Source organism: Molothrus ater, chromosome 5 (genome assembly GCF_012460135.2).
Source record: "Molothrus ater isolate BHLD 08-10-18 breed brown headed cowbird chromosome 5, BPBGC_Mater_1.1, whole genome shotgun sequence".
NCBI classification, from domain to species: domain Eukaryota; kingdom Metazoa; phylum Chordata; class Aves; order Passeriformes; family Icteridae; genus Molothrus; species Molothrus ater.
Window position 1 is genome coordinate 48,680,634 of NC_050482.2, and position 16,911 is coordinate 48,697,544.

The 16,911-nt window shown below is 49.5% G+C and overlaps 2 protein-coding genes across 2 annotated transcripts; one reads left to right on the top strand and one right to left on the bottom strand.

Annotated features, from left to right (window-relative positions):
- Nucleotides 1–109: 109 nt before the first annotated feature.
- On the top strand, nt 110–5,692 carry NAGA (alpha-N-acetylgalactosaminidase). Its single transcript, XM_036400850.2, has 8 exons — nt 110–331; nt 696–870; nt 1,013–1,190; nt 1,463–1,557; nt 2,236–2,397; nt 2,859–3,056; nt 3,268–3,411; nt 3,668–5,692. The coding sequence occupies exons 1-8, from the start codon at nt 135–137 to the stop codon at nt 3,848–3,850; spliced, it is 1,332 nt and encodes a 443-aa protein (XP_036256743.1). The 5' UTR covers nt 110–134; the 3' UTR covers nt 3,851–5,692.
- A 628-nt stretch (nt 5,693–6,320) lies between these two features.
- On the bottom strand, nt 6,321–16,098 carry WBP2NL (WBP2 N-terminal like). Its single transcript, XM_036400856.2, has 8 exons — nt 15,991–16,098; nt 12,940–13,048; nt 12,257–12,392; nt 10,664–10,756; nt 9,661–9,849; nt 9,148–9,276; nt 8,763–8,839; nt 6,321–7,874 (listed from the first exon to the last, which is right to left on the bottom strand). The coding sequence occupies exons 1-8, from the start codon at nt 16,047–16,049 to the stop codon at nt 7,827–7,829; spliced, it is 840 nt and encodes a 279-aa protein (XP_036256749.1). The 5' UTR covers nt 16,050–16,098; the 3' UTR covers nt 6,321–7,826.
- Nucleotides 16,099–16,911: the final 813 nt, after the last annotated feature.

Genomic DNA, 16,911 nt, shown 5'->3' on the forward strand with positions numbered 1-16,911 from the left:
GCGGCACGGCTGAGGGCTGCAGTACCGGCGGGGCGCGGTAGCTGCGGGCGGGCGGGAGGGAAGGAGGCGTGGGCGGTCCGTCAGCTGATGCGGACGGCATCATGTGAGCGGGGCCGGGCCGGGAGAGCCGCTCCATGCTCCGTGCCGCGGCGGCAGCAGCAGCAGCGATGGAGGCGGTGGTACTGAGCGGGCTGGCCCTGGCCCTGGCGTTGGCGCTGCCCTCCGTGGCCCTGGAGAACGGGCTGGCGCGCACTCCCCCCATGGGCTGGATGTCCTGGGAGAGGTTCCGCTGCAACGTGGACTGCCAGGGGGATCCCCACAACTGCATCAGGTCAGTGGATGGGGCTCGGTCAGGTCGAACTTCAGGCCCGGGATGGCTCTGGCACCGTCTGGGTCTCTGGGACCCCGCGGGGGATGGTGCATGGGAGACGGGAGGCTCAGACGCCCCGGTGCTGGGCCGGAGAGCCCCCAGAGCTGAAGGATGTGGCCAGGCTTTTCAGGCAGCCGGGGAAACGCTTCCCCCTCGGTGAGGTCAATAAACACGGATAGGCTTTAAATAGGAGCGCTGGAGATCCTCCTATGGCCCGGATCAGCCCTCCAGAGCCCCCAGTTAACCCCAAATCCCTCTGCCTGCCTCACCTGCTGAGGCACGAGGGTCGCAGGGTCTCAGCCTGCCATGCCTCGTCAATCCACAGCGAGCAGCTCTTCTTTGAGATGGCAGACCGGCTGGCAGAGGATGGCTGGAGGGAGCTGGGCTACGAGTACATCAACATTGACGACTGCTGGTCTGCTAAGCAGCGGGATGCAGCCGGACAGCTGGTTCCCGACCCCAAGAGATTTCCCAGCGGAATTAAGGCTCTGGCTGACTATGTGAGTGCCTGCTGGAGGCCACTGGGGATCTCTGTCCCCATGCCAGTATGGTGGGAGAGCTGGGAAGGAAAAGAGGACTCTGGTACCTGGGAGACACCTTGGATCCCTTCATTTGCTCCTTGCAGCTCTGTTTTCCTCACAGGTCCATGCCAGGGGCCTGAAGTTGGGCATTTATGGTGACCTGGGCATTTTCACCTGTGGGGGCTACCCAGGCACCACGTTGGAAAACGTGAAGCAGGATGCCCAGACCTTTGCAGCGTGGGGTGTAGACATGCTGAAGCTGGATGGGTGCTACTCGTCCACAGAGGAGCAGGCAAAGGGTAAAAGTTCACCAGCCTCTGGCATTCCTTTCCCTGCTGCTTGGGGTGGGGCAGCTGGCCCTCTGCAGCAGCACCGGGCCAGCCAGCTCTTCCCTTGTGCCTCCTATTGCAACTGTTGGGAAAAGAGGCCGGAGTTTGTGTGCCCTGGAGCTGGTATAAGAAAGTAAGCCAGGCTAGCCTGGTATTCCCCGTGCTGGGTGGGCTGGGACAAAGGCTACTGGGACATGGGCTGCTGCCAACCCCTTCACTGGTTGTCATCTTCTCTCCCTAAGGATACCCAGAAATGGCGAGGGCCTTGAACGCCACAGGCCGCCCCATTGTCTACTCCTGCAGCTGGCCAGCATATCAGGGGGGTCTTCCCCCCAAGGTAGGGGTTTTTCCATCTGTTGGCAAGTTCCCATGTCCCCTGTGCCCTGGAGGAGCTCTTGCTGGAGCACCAGGAACAGGGTGTTACACCCCACTTAATTTTCCACCCTTGGATGGTGCTGCAGGTCCCAGAGGGAATGTGGTCTTCCTGCCAGGCACCTGGGGACACTTGGGGGTCCCAATACGGCTAGGTGATGGGAGTTTGTGGGAAGAAGGCTCTGGAGTGTATCCTCCCCACTCTAATCAGATGGTGTGGGGTTGGTCCCGACAGTCTTCTTGTGAAACAATCTTGTCTGGTTTCAGTGCTTGAAATAGGATAATCTTCCTAGTATATGTTTCTCGAGAATTGGTTGCTCTCACATATTTCCTCTTTCACTTATTGAGTCAGTCCTGAGCTGCTCTCATTCTTGTAGCTGATAAGTTACCAGATTTTCCACCCATGGCCTCTGTGGTTGTTTTGCCAGACATCCTGTAGCACTGGGGTGTGCCCAGACATAGTGGGATATGACTCTGTCTTGCCTCCTTACCCTTCCCTCCTTGCCCTTCTCCAGATTCCTCTGTCTTTCACACACTTGCTTGACAGTGCAGCTCTCAACAGTTCAACAGTGCTGCCCCTTCCTCCCCCACCTTGCAGAGCAGCTCTTTTTTGTCTCCTGCCTGACATTGTTCTCCTTGTCAGGTGAACTACACCATCCTGGCAGAGATCTGCAACCTGTGGCGTAACTATGACGACATCCAGGACTCCTGGGAGAGCGTCCTTTCCATCGTGGACTGGTTCTTCACAAACCAGGATGTGCTGCAGCCGGCAGCTGGCCCCGGCCACTGGAACGACCCGGACATGGTGTGGCTGGGTGATGGGTGCTTGGACCCTGTCTGGGGATGAGCATCTCCAGGGATCCCCTTCTAGGGGCAGGGCAAAGGAAGAGCTCCAGGAGCAGGAGCCCTGTTGCTGCAGAGGCAAAGCTGGTGTTGCCCTTGGCTAAGATGTGGGAAAAACCACTGTGGTTGCAATGAACCCTTCATCACTTGAATTTACCTCTCAAGTTCTTCAGGTGTTCTTGTCCTTCCCTGCACAGACTTAGGGCAAATAGTGCCGAAGCAAAGGGTATTAATGAGTGTATGCTGCTAGCAGGGATGAGATCTCCTATGGCAGTGGTGGACTACTTAAGAGGAAGCAAAAGTGTGTGTGAGGTTTCCCTTGTGCATTCCCTCCCAGCAGGAAGCAGCATCACCACAGGTGACAAACAGACAAGTTTCTAACCTTTTTCTGCTACTTCCATCTTTTCGTTGTCTCCTCTCCAGCTCATCATTGGAAACTTTGGCCTTAGCTTCGAGCAGTCACGCTCCCAAATGGCTTTGTGGACAGTGATGGCAGCTCCGCTCCTCATGTCCACGGATCTCCGCACCATCTCCCCCAGTGCCAAGGAGATCCTGCAGAACCGCCTGATGATCCAGATCAACCAGGACCCCCTGGGAATCCAGGGGCGCAGGATTGTCAAGGTTAGGGGGAAAGCAGATGCATTTGGGAGAGCAGACAGGAGTAGCACAGAGCATCAGAATAAGGAGGGAGAGGGAAGCGATGCAGAGAAACAGGAGCAAGAGAGCTGTGGGAGTTGTGGGCCTGCTGGTGTAGCAGCCCCACAGGGCAAAGTCAGAATTCTGTTACACTGTTCCTGGCAACTCTGCCTCACCCACCTATCCCCACCCCTAGGAGAAATCCCAGATTGAGGTGTTTCTGCGCCCACTGTCGCGGGCTGCCAGCGCCCTTGTGTTCTTCAGCCGGAGGACAGACATGCCCTTCCGCTACACCACCAGCCTGGCCAAGCTCCACTTCCCTGAGGATGCTGTGTATGAGGTGAGCCCCACTGACACTGCATAGCAGGGCAGTCCCATGGCACATGGATCCCCCCTCTTCCCAGATCTCTATGCGATCTGGGAGGGTGAGAGGGAGTACTCTCACTTCATGCCTCTGGGATGAAGGGGCAGCTGCCCACTGGGTCACTCTTCTGTTGCCCACTGCTGTGTCGTTTCCCGCTATTCCATGTCCGTGACCACAGCTGGACCCCAAGATGAAAGGTCTGGAATTGCTGGTAGCTCCATCTCTCTTTCAGGTACAAGACGTGTATGTTGGGAAGATCGTTGGGGCCTTAAGAACAGCAGACAACTTCTCAGTCGTTATTAACCCCTCGGGGGTGGTGATGTGGTATCTCCATCCCATGGCACTTCCAGTACAGCCTTGGCATGTTGCCAGACAGCAACTCCCTGGTGAGGGTTTCCACCCAGCCCTTCTGTGACAGGGCCCAGTGGATGTGGACCAGTGCCAGGGTGAACTGTGAGACTCCAAGGCATGTGGCTCTTCACTGCACAAGTGCCTTCTGCTGGTGAGCCCAGCAGTGCTGGGCAGTGACCATCCCCTGGTACCAGCTTGATAATGTCTGCTCCGTCTGCATAAACCAGGAATTGTTGTTACCCCGCTGCCTAAGGGTGTGCAGAGCATAGTGCCTCAGTGATTGCAAAGCCTTTTCAGATGCTCCTGTGGAAGATGCCATACAAGTAGAGTCCACCACTACTGAAGTTTGTTAGCTCTGACACCTGAGAACTTCATTGCTTTGAGCTGGGTATTACTGGATGCTGCAGGCATTGTTTGAACTACACTTGTAGAAAGGCTTTGGGTGCTTTAGTATTTCCTAGGGTTGAGACATCCCCTTTTCCCCCAGGTGTGTGATGGCATTAACCTCAAGGATCAGACTTGGTCACCTTCTTTCTTTTGCTATAATCAGATTGGTTTAGAATAAGGAGCTGCCAGCTGGGCTGCATCCCTCCCACGTATCCCCACCAGGACCAAGAGCTCTTGGAGGCATAATGGCCCTGTGCGGTGAGGCTTTGGCCTCTAGAATCCTGCTGCCAGGATCCTAGGGGCCAGCACTACTGCACCCTAGTGTGTGTGCTAGCATTGTATTAAAGCCCTTCTGGTAGAAGTTTACAGCAGAGCAAAAATCTCCATGAGCCATGCACAACCCCAGGAGCCATGCTGTGGTACACACCAAAAACTGCAGAGCCATAGCACTTTGTGTGGGAGTGCTGGCAGGAAGATGCTGATACTCAGCTGAGGTAGTCTTTTGGGTTGGGAGTTGGTCACAGATGCCTCCAAGCTGAAAGCTGCATCCTTCTTTCTCTAGAAGGAAATTTCTGCTAAAAGGAGGATCAGATCCTACTTCAGCAGGCTGAAAACTCAGGGTATCTCAGGGAAAGGCTTCTTCTTCCAAGGGCCCTTGTATCCACAGCTCTATCCTGAGGAGGAACCTGCACTAATAAACTGGAAGTGTCAGGACACTCTAAAGCCCTTAACTGCTCCACCTTCATTCAGCAGACTACCCGTGGAAGAGTTCTAGGTGACACAAGATTAAGCCTCAGACTGGGGAAATACCACATTTTAGATTAGGAAAAAATTTCTCTATTTCTATTCAGCTGTGGGATGGTTCCTGGTCATCTGTCCACTCTGGTTCCTGAAGGACCAAACGGTTGATTCTGAATCCTTCCAGGAACTTTGATGTGCAGGCTCAAGATACTGAACACTTCCAGTTCTAATAAGGGAGGACTTGCCAACAAAACAAGGAGCTGGCTTTGTTCTTGGGGAGTGATTGAGGCAAATTGATTGAAATAAAGTGAAGTAGATCATAGACTCTGCTTCATGTGTTGCTAGCTATACCTGCTTGGTTAATGTAGGATTACAGGGTCATTACCTCAAAACAGGAACAACTATGCTAGGAAATAGAACTGGTTTTTGTCACAGACATATTTTATGAAAAATCCTTTCGTTAGGATCTTTTCTCCTGAGAAGCTGAGAGGCCTCAGAAACAAAATCTAAACAATAACTATCTGCTGCTGTGGAATGCAACAGGTGCACCTTTGATTGGTCTGATGTGGTTGTTTTTAATTAATGGCCAATCACAGTCCAGCTGTCTTGGACTCTGGTCAGTCACGAGGTTTTACTATCATTCCTTCATTTCTTTTCTAGCCCTCTGATGAAATCCTTCTTTCTATTCTTTTAGTACAGTTTAATATATCATTTTCTTTTAATGCTATATATATAATAATATATATTATATATATAATAATAAATCAGCCTTCTGAAACATGGAGTCAAGATTCTCATCTCTTCCCTTGTCCTGGGACCCTTGAGAACACCACCACAGGTTTCCTGTCAGAAACTGCAGTGATGCAGAGTAGGAAGTGGCTTTCCGGTCGTTACATCATGTTCAGCAGGGTAGCAGCATTCCTTGGCACAACAGTCTATAGCCAAGTGCCATTTTCTTTATTATATATTTATTTTTCCATTGCTGGAAAAAAAATTGCTGCTGAGGAGTTTCTTTTAAGGACTTTAAAGGCGTCCCCTCTGGTGTAATGTACATAGAAGAGGTGCTGTGACTGTAGCTGTAATGAGCAGCAGCGTGGTGACACGGCCCCTCCTACAAGCAGTGATGGGACAGGAACATGTGCCACTTCTGGATACCTGGGCATAACCACAGGCCCCAGCCAGCCTTCCACCCTTCCCAGGCAGAAAGGGGATAAGCCCTGCTTTCTTCACTCCCCCCAGTTACTTGATTCCAGGTCCAGCTTAGCCACATACCAGGGAGAGAGATGTACTGACCCACAGGTGACCCAAGGGAACAGCAGCATTGTCTGTAGTTCATTCTAGCCTTCTGTGGAGTATGCAAGAATTAAGGTCAACACAACACACACACACACCACTGAACTGGCAGATAAAGGTATCAACACTCCTGTATTAAAGTGCAATTCAAAAAGTTACAAACATTCATGGTTGATTTTTTTTTAAATACAGAGTTGTTAGAATATCTCTAAGTCAGAAAAAGTGTTTATAGATGAGGAAACTTACTTCCCCCCCACGTGGAACTGCTTTAAGAATTCATTCTTTTAAGTTGTGCAAACCTGACTTGCAGGTGAGCCCTGCCATACAGGGAAGTAAGAGGGGAAACACTCCTTTCCCCTCCTTGTGAAGGTAGGGAGGCTGTAGGAAGAAGTACAGTCACCCTATTAGGATAAAGGTAAAGGATCACAAGGGTCTCCACCAGACTAGAGACTCTCTTCAGAGCAGGTTTAACTTCACTATGTCCTAAGGAAAAAGGAGAGGTTGTGGCTGAGCAGCCAGAGTCTCTGCAAGAGAGCCAAGCATTGGAAACTCCCACCCAGACAGCAGCTCCCAGCCGAGGGCACTGCACCTGTGAGCAACCAGCTGTGACATTACAGTGCCCACCTGCCCAGGCTGCTCAGGTGTGGGCACACACAGCTGGCTCCAGCAGCTGAAGGAAAAGATGAAGGCCAGTTTTCCCCTGTGGAGGTAGCACTCAGCACAAGTTTGCTCAGCAGAGGGAGCCAGGGCTGCAGGACTTGTCTCCTGACAAGGCTACTGCCAGGTCATCTGCCTAATGTAACATATTTTGCTCCAAGGCAGGCAGCCTCCTGTGCAGCACTTGACTCCATTAGGCTGCTTGACACAGGATCCTTCCACAGATACGGGATCTGCTTGGATAGGGAAAAGACAGACTGATCCTCAGGCCTGCCAGTCTGTGAGCTCACTGCCCTGAGGCACACCTTTGTTTGCTCCTCTATTCAATGGCTACAAAGGCAGGTTGTTTGGGACCCATCCCCTTCCCTCTTTCACAGCCAAATGCTTCAGCATCTCTTCGAATGCACTTCCCAAGGTCACGACCCCTCAACTGTTAGTCCAGAATGCCACACACTTCCAACACAATACAGCATGTCCAAAGTCCCATCTCACACTGAACTGCCCTAGAATTTAAGGACATTTAACACCTTTCTAGGGCACCAGAGGATTTGTGCAGGGAATCTCATAGCTCTCTACACATTTCCTCCTGGATGGTGCTTCAGAAGTCAAAAGTTTGGCATTCCAAGTTGTTTCACTCCAACAAGATCCCAGAGCCTTCACATTTTAGTCCTAGATTAGTCATGTGATACAGTTTGATAAGTCCATCTCTCTCCTCAAGCCAATGGCAGGGCAAAAGATTAGTCCTCTGACCCCATGAGATAAAGCAAGTAAGTAGGAAAGTGCTGTTGTCCTGCCTTGTGTTGCCACTGACTCAATGTTTAATGAGGGCAGGTGCTCAGCTGCCCAGCACTAATCTATTGCAGAGAAACAGAGATCTAGAGATATGCTAACTTGAGGGGTATTAACAGCCAAGTTGTCTTCAGGGAGAGAGAATGTGGGAGGCTGGCTGCAATTTCCTTCTGCTAGTTGTTCTTCTTATCCTCAGGAGGTGCATAAGGAGGTGGCTGATCCTGGAAAGAGACACAGTAGAGTCAACAAGCATGCTTGTTTTATTACCAGCTCTTTCCAGGCATTCCCAGGCTTGGCTCACCAGCAATGAGTGCCCTGCAGTGAGCTACAGACAGAATGAAGTTCTATGCTTTAAGCTGTCATTTCATCACACCATTCCTCTCTAGTATCAGCTGTGTTCCATGACACATGCTGTCTCCATAACATTTCTAGGAAAAGTCCCCTCAAAACCAGGTAACAAATGGTCTACTGCAAATGGACCATTTAATCTGTTTTAAATGCCATTCTCCCTTCCTTTCCAGGGCTTTGGTCCCTGTTGAAGCTCATAGCTCTGACCCAGCAGACAGCAAACCCTGGGCTGAGGGCCAGCTTTGCTGCCTCCATCAGTCTCCAGCCTGCCAGAGCCAAGCAAGGCAGTGAGGGGCACAGCCAGACTGCCATGTACCAGATGGAGGCTACAGACAACCTACTGGCTGCCACTGACTGAACACTAAGAGACCTCCCTGTCCCTGTGCAGCCCAGAAAGAAACCAAAACAGAAACCCACATGCCATCATCCTTAAGTGACCTATCCTTCTTTAACTCTGCTCATTTTCAGGCCCAATGGATGCAGAGAGCTCTGTGTTTCCTCTTTGCCCATGCAAGTCTGTTACGCCTTTAGGAGTAAGACAGGAAGTAAATGGCTGTTAATGGATCAATCTTAAGGCCTTCCTCCTTTCCTAACTGAAAAATTCACCAGTCTTCCTCACGGGAGCCTCCCTCCCATAAAAATGCATACTTCCTGTGCATGTTCAACATGAAGGTACGCTAGACTTAGTAAGAAAGCAAAGCACCATCTCTGCAAGTTCCAGAGGAGGGAGTAGGCACATGAAGACCAGGCATGGCACTCACCATGGGCATGTACACGTTGTGTGGGTTGGCAGGGTTGTAATATGCACTGGAAGCTGCTTCCATGGCCTTACTGCCTCCTGGAAAGGAAGGAAAAGAAGCTACCTTAAATATCCGAGGCAATGGCCCTAGCCCCAGAGCCTTCTCTCCAGCTTCACAGGCAACAAAGGCCCAAGGAGCCAAGAGGAACTGCAGCAAGCTGGGTTAGAACTCAGAGCAGCTCAGGAAAGCTGGCTAGAGCTGACCACAAGCTGTGCAGTGCAAGGCAGAGCAGCTCCCTACAGAAGACTTGGAGCTACTGCAACAACAGCTTCTCCACCCCATGCTGTGCCCAAACCCCCAGACACCATTTGCACCCAGACCCTGGCAACTGCCTAATCCCATTTACCTGGCATTCCTGGGCTCACCCAGGCTGGGGGAGCTGAGGGGGCTGAGGATTCTGCAGGAGGTGCCCCAGAGTAGGGTGGTGGAGGTGGCATGTACATGGGGTTCATGTTTGGAAGTGGTGGGTAAATACCTGAAAAAGACAACACCAGGCTGATACTTTGGACCACAGACCACGGGACAGAGAGCTCACAGGCCTGACAGCACATGAGCTGGGACAAGAGCAGTGGTAAGGGAAGCTCTCCAGGCTTGGCAGGGAGGCAGACAGATTTGATAATTTGCTAATGCCTGTCATGTCAGCAGGCAATCATTCCCTACCAAGCAGCAGCACAATTTGCAAACCACATTTTCATGTAGCTAGAACTATAGCGAAACATGGGTGTGATCAACAGCATGTGACAGATTTCTGCAAGGACAAGGGTCCTCGATGGAGACAAAACTACAGCAACCCTCACTGTACCACTGTCGCTTCTTCACAGCTAACATCAGAGCCAGTCACCATACACAGCTTGCAAACCTGGGGTCTGGGCGTAGGGGTAGCCCATGGGCTGTGGAGCCGGTCCGTAGGCGCTCCCTGGAGGCGGTGCATAGGGGTAGGCTCCGTTCGGGGGCGGAGGCGCCGCGTAGCCCCCGGGCACAGGGGCGTATCCTCCGGGAACAGGGGTGTATCCATAGCCAGGGCTCTGCAGAGGAACCCCACTGGAAGCTAAGGAACACACATTTAGTAAGCCAGACATCTTTTCTTAAAACTAAATGTAGAGAATAGAATGAAAATAGTCCTGTTGTTTTCTGTTATTTTTTTCCCTGTTATTTTCCTGTTTCCCCTTATGTAGATTCACTATATAGTCCCTGGCATAGTACTGCGCCTGAAAAGCGTTAGTCACAGAGTGCTGAAGGAAGCCAGCTGCAAAAATACAACCTCACAGGTCCCAGTCCCACCACAGAGCTCCCACTGCTTGAAGGAAACACCACGCTAAAGCAAGTAGCAGTACAGCGTGTTTTCCTTTTTTTAATATACTTTCGTTCTGAAAACAAGTATATTTTAAAACACACATTTTTTTAAAAAAGAAAACTTCATCAGGAAAAGAGTTCTTGTTCCTCCATTTTAAAATTTTAAAAAGAAATTGTTTTTTAAAACTTATATTTCCCCTCTCCAAATGTGCATGTTAGTTTTCCCCATCTTACTGCACTAGTTTAGAACTGAGCTGAGAGCAGCTAAGTGAAGCAATTTTTCACCATCACATATTTCAACTTTTTTCCAGTAGAAGTAAGGCTCTGTAGAAAAATGTGGTCACCTCAGGAGCCCAAACCCCAGAACATTCTGACTGCACAAAGCACTAAGTAGAAATAAAGAAAAAGGATTGAAAGGGAAACCAAAAGCTCCCCTGGAAAGAGAAAAAAATACTTTGCTGTGGAAGAGGGCCTAGGGTACCCCTCTTCCCATGAAGTTCAGAACAAGCACAATTTGCTTACAAGCTCAGCCAACCATGGGGGAACCACAGGATCTGAAAATCCCTTACCACTAGAAGCAGCTTTCATCATCAGCTGTCCAAACTCAACGGCTCCTCCGCTGTTGAAAGTCAGTTTAAATGTCCCCTGCCCTTCCCAGCCACCTAGGAGAGAGAATTAGAATTGAATCCAAGCCAGCAAAATTTTATACTTCAATTATTATTTTATGCTTCAATTATTATTCTGTATATACTTCAATTATTATTTTCTTCTTTATTTCAAAACTATTTTGCATCCTATTACAAGAAGGAGTCATGGCACTGCTATCAGATGTCCCCCAAAATAATATCTCAAGAGGATCATGAATTTATTGTTCTACCCTTTGAAAGGTACAGTCATGTAGAAGCAGCCTACTCTAGATACAAGGCTGTTTTGTTCTTTCCTGAAAGGTTTAACGGAACGTAATAAAGAACAGTGTAAAGATGGAACATTTATTTCACTGAGGATATTAACTGAAAGCCCTCAGATGAAGTTTTATTGATATCCTCAGTGAACTACAGATCAGGATCTGCAACTCAAGCCAGGATTTAAATCAAATGCAACATCTTTAATCTCACTGACACATAGAAGCTCTGACAGATTGTTAAATGCTGAGGTATAAAAGCAATTTCTCAGGGAAAAAAAATCAAGTAGGCAATGTCTTGCAAGGCAAGTAAGAGTGCTTTGTTTTCCTAGGACTTTTTGGGATTTGGTGGATTTTTTTGGTGGAGGGTGCTTTGAATTTTGGTGTTTTTAACAAAAAATAGGTGTCATTTCAATATAAGATTTATCTTCCTTGTCTAACAATTAAATTAGTATCATGAGAGATAGTCTCTTGGGGACAAAGTAGAAATAAAGCATAGAAATATAACAAAAGAGTCCATCATGGATAAAGTCATTCCTTTGGAGATTCACCTCTATAAAATCACTGTCTTAGTATGACTTCAGCCCAAGAAAGTGGGCTGATCCACAATCACCTTTAAAACATTGTTACAAACAGAAAGCAAAAAGAATAAACACTTCATATGCCATGAAAATGCACATGAAAGGGCTGAAAAGGGAAGAAATTTGAACCAAAAGCCATGTTTCCAATCCCTGTTTATCTTTTGCAATTCCCTATGTGGTCATAAATGACCTCTGTTAAGTGTTACTGTGCCTTCATGATCAAATTGGGATCAAAGCTAAATCAATGATGGACAGCAGACTCCCAGATCCATGCAAACCACACCCCAGGGGCTCCTGACTTCCAAAAAACCAAAAGTGGATGCTAATTCTAATTCTGTGTATCAATAGGGTGGGTAAATGACCAAGGCACCAGTCCATGCTTTCAGGTCAAAGAAAAACAAGCACATCGGGAAAGTGAGTAAACACGATACACAAAGCTAGACAGGAGTTAAAGAATCACACAGAACTCATCCTGGGCAAGTCAGTCCCTGGCCTGAGGGCAGGAAGTAACATGGCAGCAGTGCCCAGAAGTGCAGGAGAGGGGAGTTAGCCCAGTGTGGACACACCAGCTATACCACCATGGCCACTCTCCATTCCTGTGCACATAAGCTGGTCTGGTGCTCAGCAAAAATGGCCCGTGATGCTTGGGAAGAGCTCAACCTGCACAGCACTGCACGTACCTCCGGCCTCAGCCTGGATCTGCCCCTTGATGTAATTGGCAGAGAAAACGGGCTGCTCGATGGAGCATCCTTTCACCAAATAGAACGGCATCATGAAGGACAGCATAGGATCCTTGCCCTTGGTCACAAAGATCATCTGCAAGAGAGCGGGGAATGCTTCTGAATTACTTGAGTTCCATAGAGAGAGTGATGATGGAGCTCTCACTGTATCAGCATCCAAAAAGAGAGTGACTTCACCTCTAGTATGAGTATGCATTGAATTATTTCACAGCTTTAACACTGGGGATCCCCAACAGATTTGATGGCACATGGCTCACTGACCTGAGGCATGTACAATCCAAAATAATAAACCACTTAAAACACACCTGGACATTTACTGAGTTTTACTGCTCTGCTTTGTAAGGATAATCTATGAGAGTTTGCAAAGGAAGTATCATTGACTGACACATTATATGAAATATATTCTCTAGATAGTGATTTCCAGGATTGCACGTGCCTTTGTAGGTGATTAGGATTGTGGCATAGGTATGGACTATCCCATTTCCACCTTTCCTTCTCCTACCTAGTGCTGTCAGTGGTCCCTTCCACAACAAAAATCCCTTCTTCTATCATCAACTAGGTTTCTGGTTTAAAGTTTACATAATCCCTTGAGAAAGAAGCAACCCTACTGGCATCAGACTTACCCTGTAGGGGGTGAGATACAGCATTCCTTTTTTGGTGCCTTTGAAGATTTCAGGCTTGCCTGTCACGTCACTGAAGGAGAGCTCCACATCTTTGCACTGTTTGAGGACACTGCAGGAAGAAATCAGACAGATTGGAGAGACAAACTTGGTGACAGCTCTGACACATACCCTCATCACACAGGGCAGGGAACAGCACAACAGAATCTGAGTAGTATCCTGAAGTCCTGCTGTGGCCCCTGCCATTTTGACTTTGAACAGAGAGGGATGATTTATGCAGACTGGAAGAATCCATCCTCTCATCTGAGACAAGCCCTGCCCCTCCTTCCACAAGGGCACCTTTAATATACAGGGCGGTTTCTGTCTCCGAAGGTGTCAGACTGAGGAATTCCACTCTACACACGAAGACCCTCAGCCCAAAGATCAGGGCACAGAAAGGGCTGAGGTGTCAGAAACCATCCCCTTGATGCCAAGGTGCAATCTCAGCGCATTCCTCCCTCCCCAGCCCATGCTCAAGTCAAGCCCACTGCACTGGGAAATGTGACACCACACCCACTGCGCAAACTGAGGAAGTGGCTGCACTGGAAGCCTCAGTGCTGACCCTGCCTCACGTGACTTGAGCAAGCTTTTGTAGTAAACAGTACCACGTTAAGGAATGAAGCAATGAGTCAGCAGGGTCAGCAATAAATACTGTTGGAGATCTACGGGAACAGTAGCAGAGTTTCCTAATGACACAAACCCAAATGAGAATTGTGAATGCTGCAGGGTCAGGGATATAGAGTTGCATGAAAAAGTAAATATATTTTCATAAAAAATGAGGCATCTTGGGAAAGCACGTCACTGAGTCTATGGTGCAGATCTAAACATACCACATAGTAAGAAAATCTGCAGAATAAACAAAAGAACCTTGAGGGTGATAAACCCTCAGCGTGTTACAGTGGCAGAAGACTCCCAGGTGTTTTATGGTTCAAGAGCATGAAAAACCAAGTGACAAAACCCTAAACCAACACAAGCCTGAATGGGCTGGATCTAAAATAATCCTTATGAATTCTGCTCAGCATACTGTAGAAGTCAAATAAAGTCAGGAAACTGTGCAATTATTTGGGGAAGGGAGGAATCTTCAGGGCCACCATATGGAAAAACAACCAAAAGCCCCATAGTCTCAAGTAGTTTGCTGTTTAGGGAAGAGAAGAACACTGTAGATGTATATGAAAAATGCAGCTACTCAAGAATAAACATGTTGAAAAGTCCAGCTTTGATGAGAAAAAACAACCTGACCAAGAAATTCTACTGGAACACTACTTCATAGCTGAGCTAGATGGAGATTCTCAGACTTGCTGAAAGGGACAGATTTATGAGACAGCAGAGGTCTTTCCATTTCCAAAATGCAAGGGGGAAACACATATTCTAAGCTAAATACAACCATCTTTTTGACAGCTTTAATCTTACCAGAACACTCCCTCAACCATGTCTTGTAGCAGCATTTCACATAATTTTGCCTCACTGGGAAGAATTTCTATGCAGTCACTGTAATGTTTACTGCTTTGCAGCTACTCACACAAGCAAATAACATGCAGCCACACCACAGAGAGTAATGAGGCTGCTGAACCAGTCTGCACCTGCATGCCTTCCAGGGCTGTCACAGAGACTGTGCACCCTGTGGAGCCGCACTGCCCTCACTTGTGACTGAGCAGCACCCCAAAGAATGTATGGTTTTATGATCTCAAGCCAATGTGAAGGCTTGGAAGGGATCTTAAAGATTACCTGGTCCCAACCTCCCTGCCATGGCCACCTTCCACTAGATCAGTTTGCTCAAGGCATTATCCAATCCAGCCTTGAACACTGCCAAGGCCACAGCTCATCTGGGCAACCCATTCCAGTGCCCCACCACGCTCAGACTGAAGAATTCTTCCTGAAGTTTAGCCTAAATTTCCCCTCTTTCAGCTTGTACCCATTACTCCTTGTCCTAGCACTGCAGCTCCAGATGAAGAGTCCCTCTGTGCCTTCCCTGTGGGTCCTGTTCAGATACTGGAAGGTTGCAGTGAGGTCTCCACAACAACCTTCTCTTCTCCAGGCTAAACAGCCCCAATGTTCTCAGCTTGCCTTCATAGAGGAAGTGCTTCATTCCTCTTACCAACTTCACGGCCTTCTCTGGACTTGCTCCAACAGTTTAATATCCTTCTTATGCTGGGGACCCCAGAGCTGGATGCAGCACTGCAGGTGAGGTCACACCAGAGTGGAATACAGAGGTAGAACCACCTCCCTTGACCTTCTACCCACGCTGCTTTTGGTGCAGCCCCAGGATTCAAAGGGTAGAAAAATCTCCTTTAACATGAGCTCAACATGTCAGAGAACCTTCCTGGCTGAAGTATGAGGAGTCAGCTTCAAACTCAAGATGGAGCATATTGTTCAAGTGTAATTTTCCTATTGATCACCAGACCCAAACCAACTCCTTTGATCCTTTTACTTCGATCCTTTACTGGGCCTCGGGTTTCTAGGATTTCTCGTGCCAGGATGCTGGGAGCACCCAGCAGGACCGGACTGAAGCCCCAATCTGTTCAGCTGGTCGGTCAATCCCCGCTCGGGGCAAGGCAGGCTGGGCTTCCACGGAGAGGCGCTTCTCCCGCAGAGGAACTCTGAATTCAAGTTCCTCACTTACGAATTCAAGTGACCAAGACTCCTACCTTAAACAGTCTCTGCCTCTCTGGCGTCACTAAGTGCATGACCTTACAAAACCCCAATTCCTTGACTTGTACAAGCAATGGTAGCCGCAGTCTTCACCCAGGACGCCCGCCGGAGCGGCTTTAAGGACGCCGGAGCTTCCGCGGTGAAGTCGGGGCAGCTCTACGGATTCCAGCCAAGCCTGCCCCACACTGCCCGCCCCCGCCCTGCCAGGGAGCCCTTCAGTAACGCAGACCCCCGGCCGAGCCGGGCCTGCGCGGCCAAGCAGGCAACGGGGGTCGCCCCAGCGGGAACCTCCCACCACCGGGCCCCGCCGTCCCGGCCCTGCTGAGGGGACAGGGGGCGAGGATGACGCGCCCGACCCTCCGGTACCTCTCGGCATTGGGGATGACGACACCGCCCTGCTGCGAGTGGTTCCTGTTCAGCGCCATCTTTGCCCCGCCGGCCCCGCCCCTGACGCGGTGACGGCAGTGACGTCACATCCAGCGCAGCCCCGCCCCGGGGACGCATTCCCGCTGGCCCCGCCCCCCGCGGCGCGCGCGAGGCGGAAGTGAGAGGGAAGCGAGGCGGAAGTGAGAGGCGGTGCCGTGTTGGTTTAATGGCGGCCGGTGGCTCTGAGGCGTGGCCCCGCTCGGCCCCTCCTGGCCCCGCGCCGGGCCGCACAACGAACCACAGACACTGGTGCCTACACGTAGTCCTGCTCGCTCCTCTGGCTCTCTCTGCTCAGGGCAACCACGTCTGTTCGCTGCCGTGGTTGCCTTGGTGGAAGTTGCCCAGCATTTGCTGGGCTTGGCAAAGTTTTTCTGGCGATCGGCCTCTGTGCTGAACAGCTTATGAGCCTCCGAATGTGCTGAGCGGGCCTCTCTGGTGTAAGGTTTAGACTCTTCCCCTCTGCAGCATCACTCGGGATATCTCAGGGGAAGAGCTGACTTGCTGTGGTTATCCTGGAACTCAGCTGGTGGCGCTCGATTCAGACTTTTCCCAGCTTATCCATTCACAGAGGCTTCTTCCCAACAGTATCTCCCGTTGTCATGCCACGTGGGATTTTTTTTCTTTTTTTTCTTTTTTTTTTTTGTTTGTTTGTTTGTTTTTTTTTTTTTGTTTTGTTTTTGCCCTTTGTAGACTTCCTGGTAGGATATCGGCATGAGCAGATGGCAGTGAGGAGTACCTGAGCATGTTTTTCTCACAAGGTTTTACGGATCATTTAAAAGTAGTCTATGATCCAACAAGAAATTACAGAGCAGGGTGTAAAAACCACGTTATTACAAAGAAATAAAAATTCCTAAACCTATA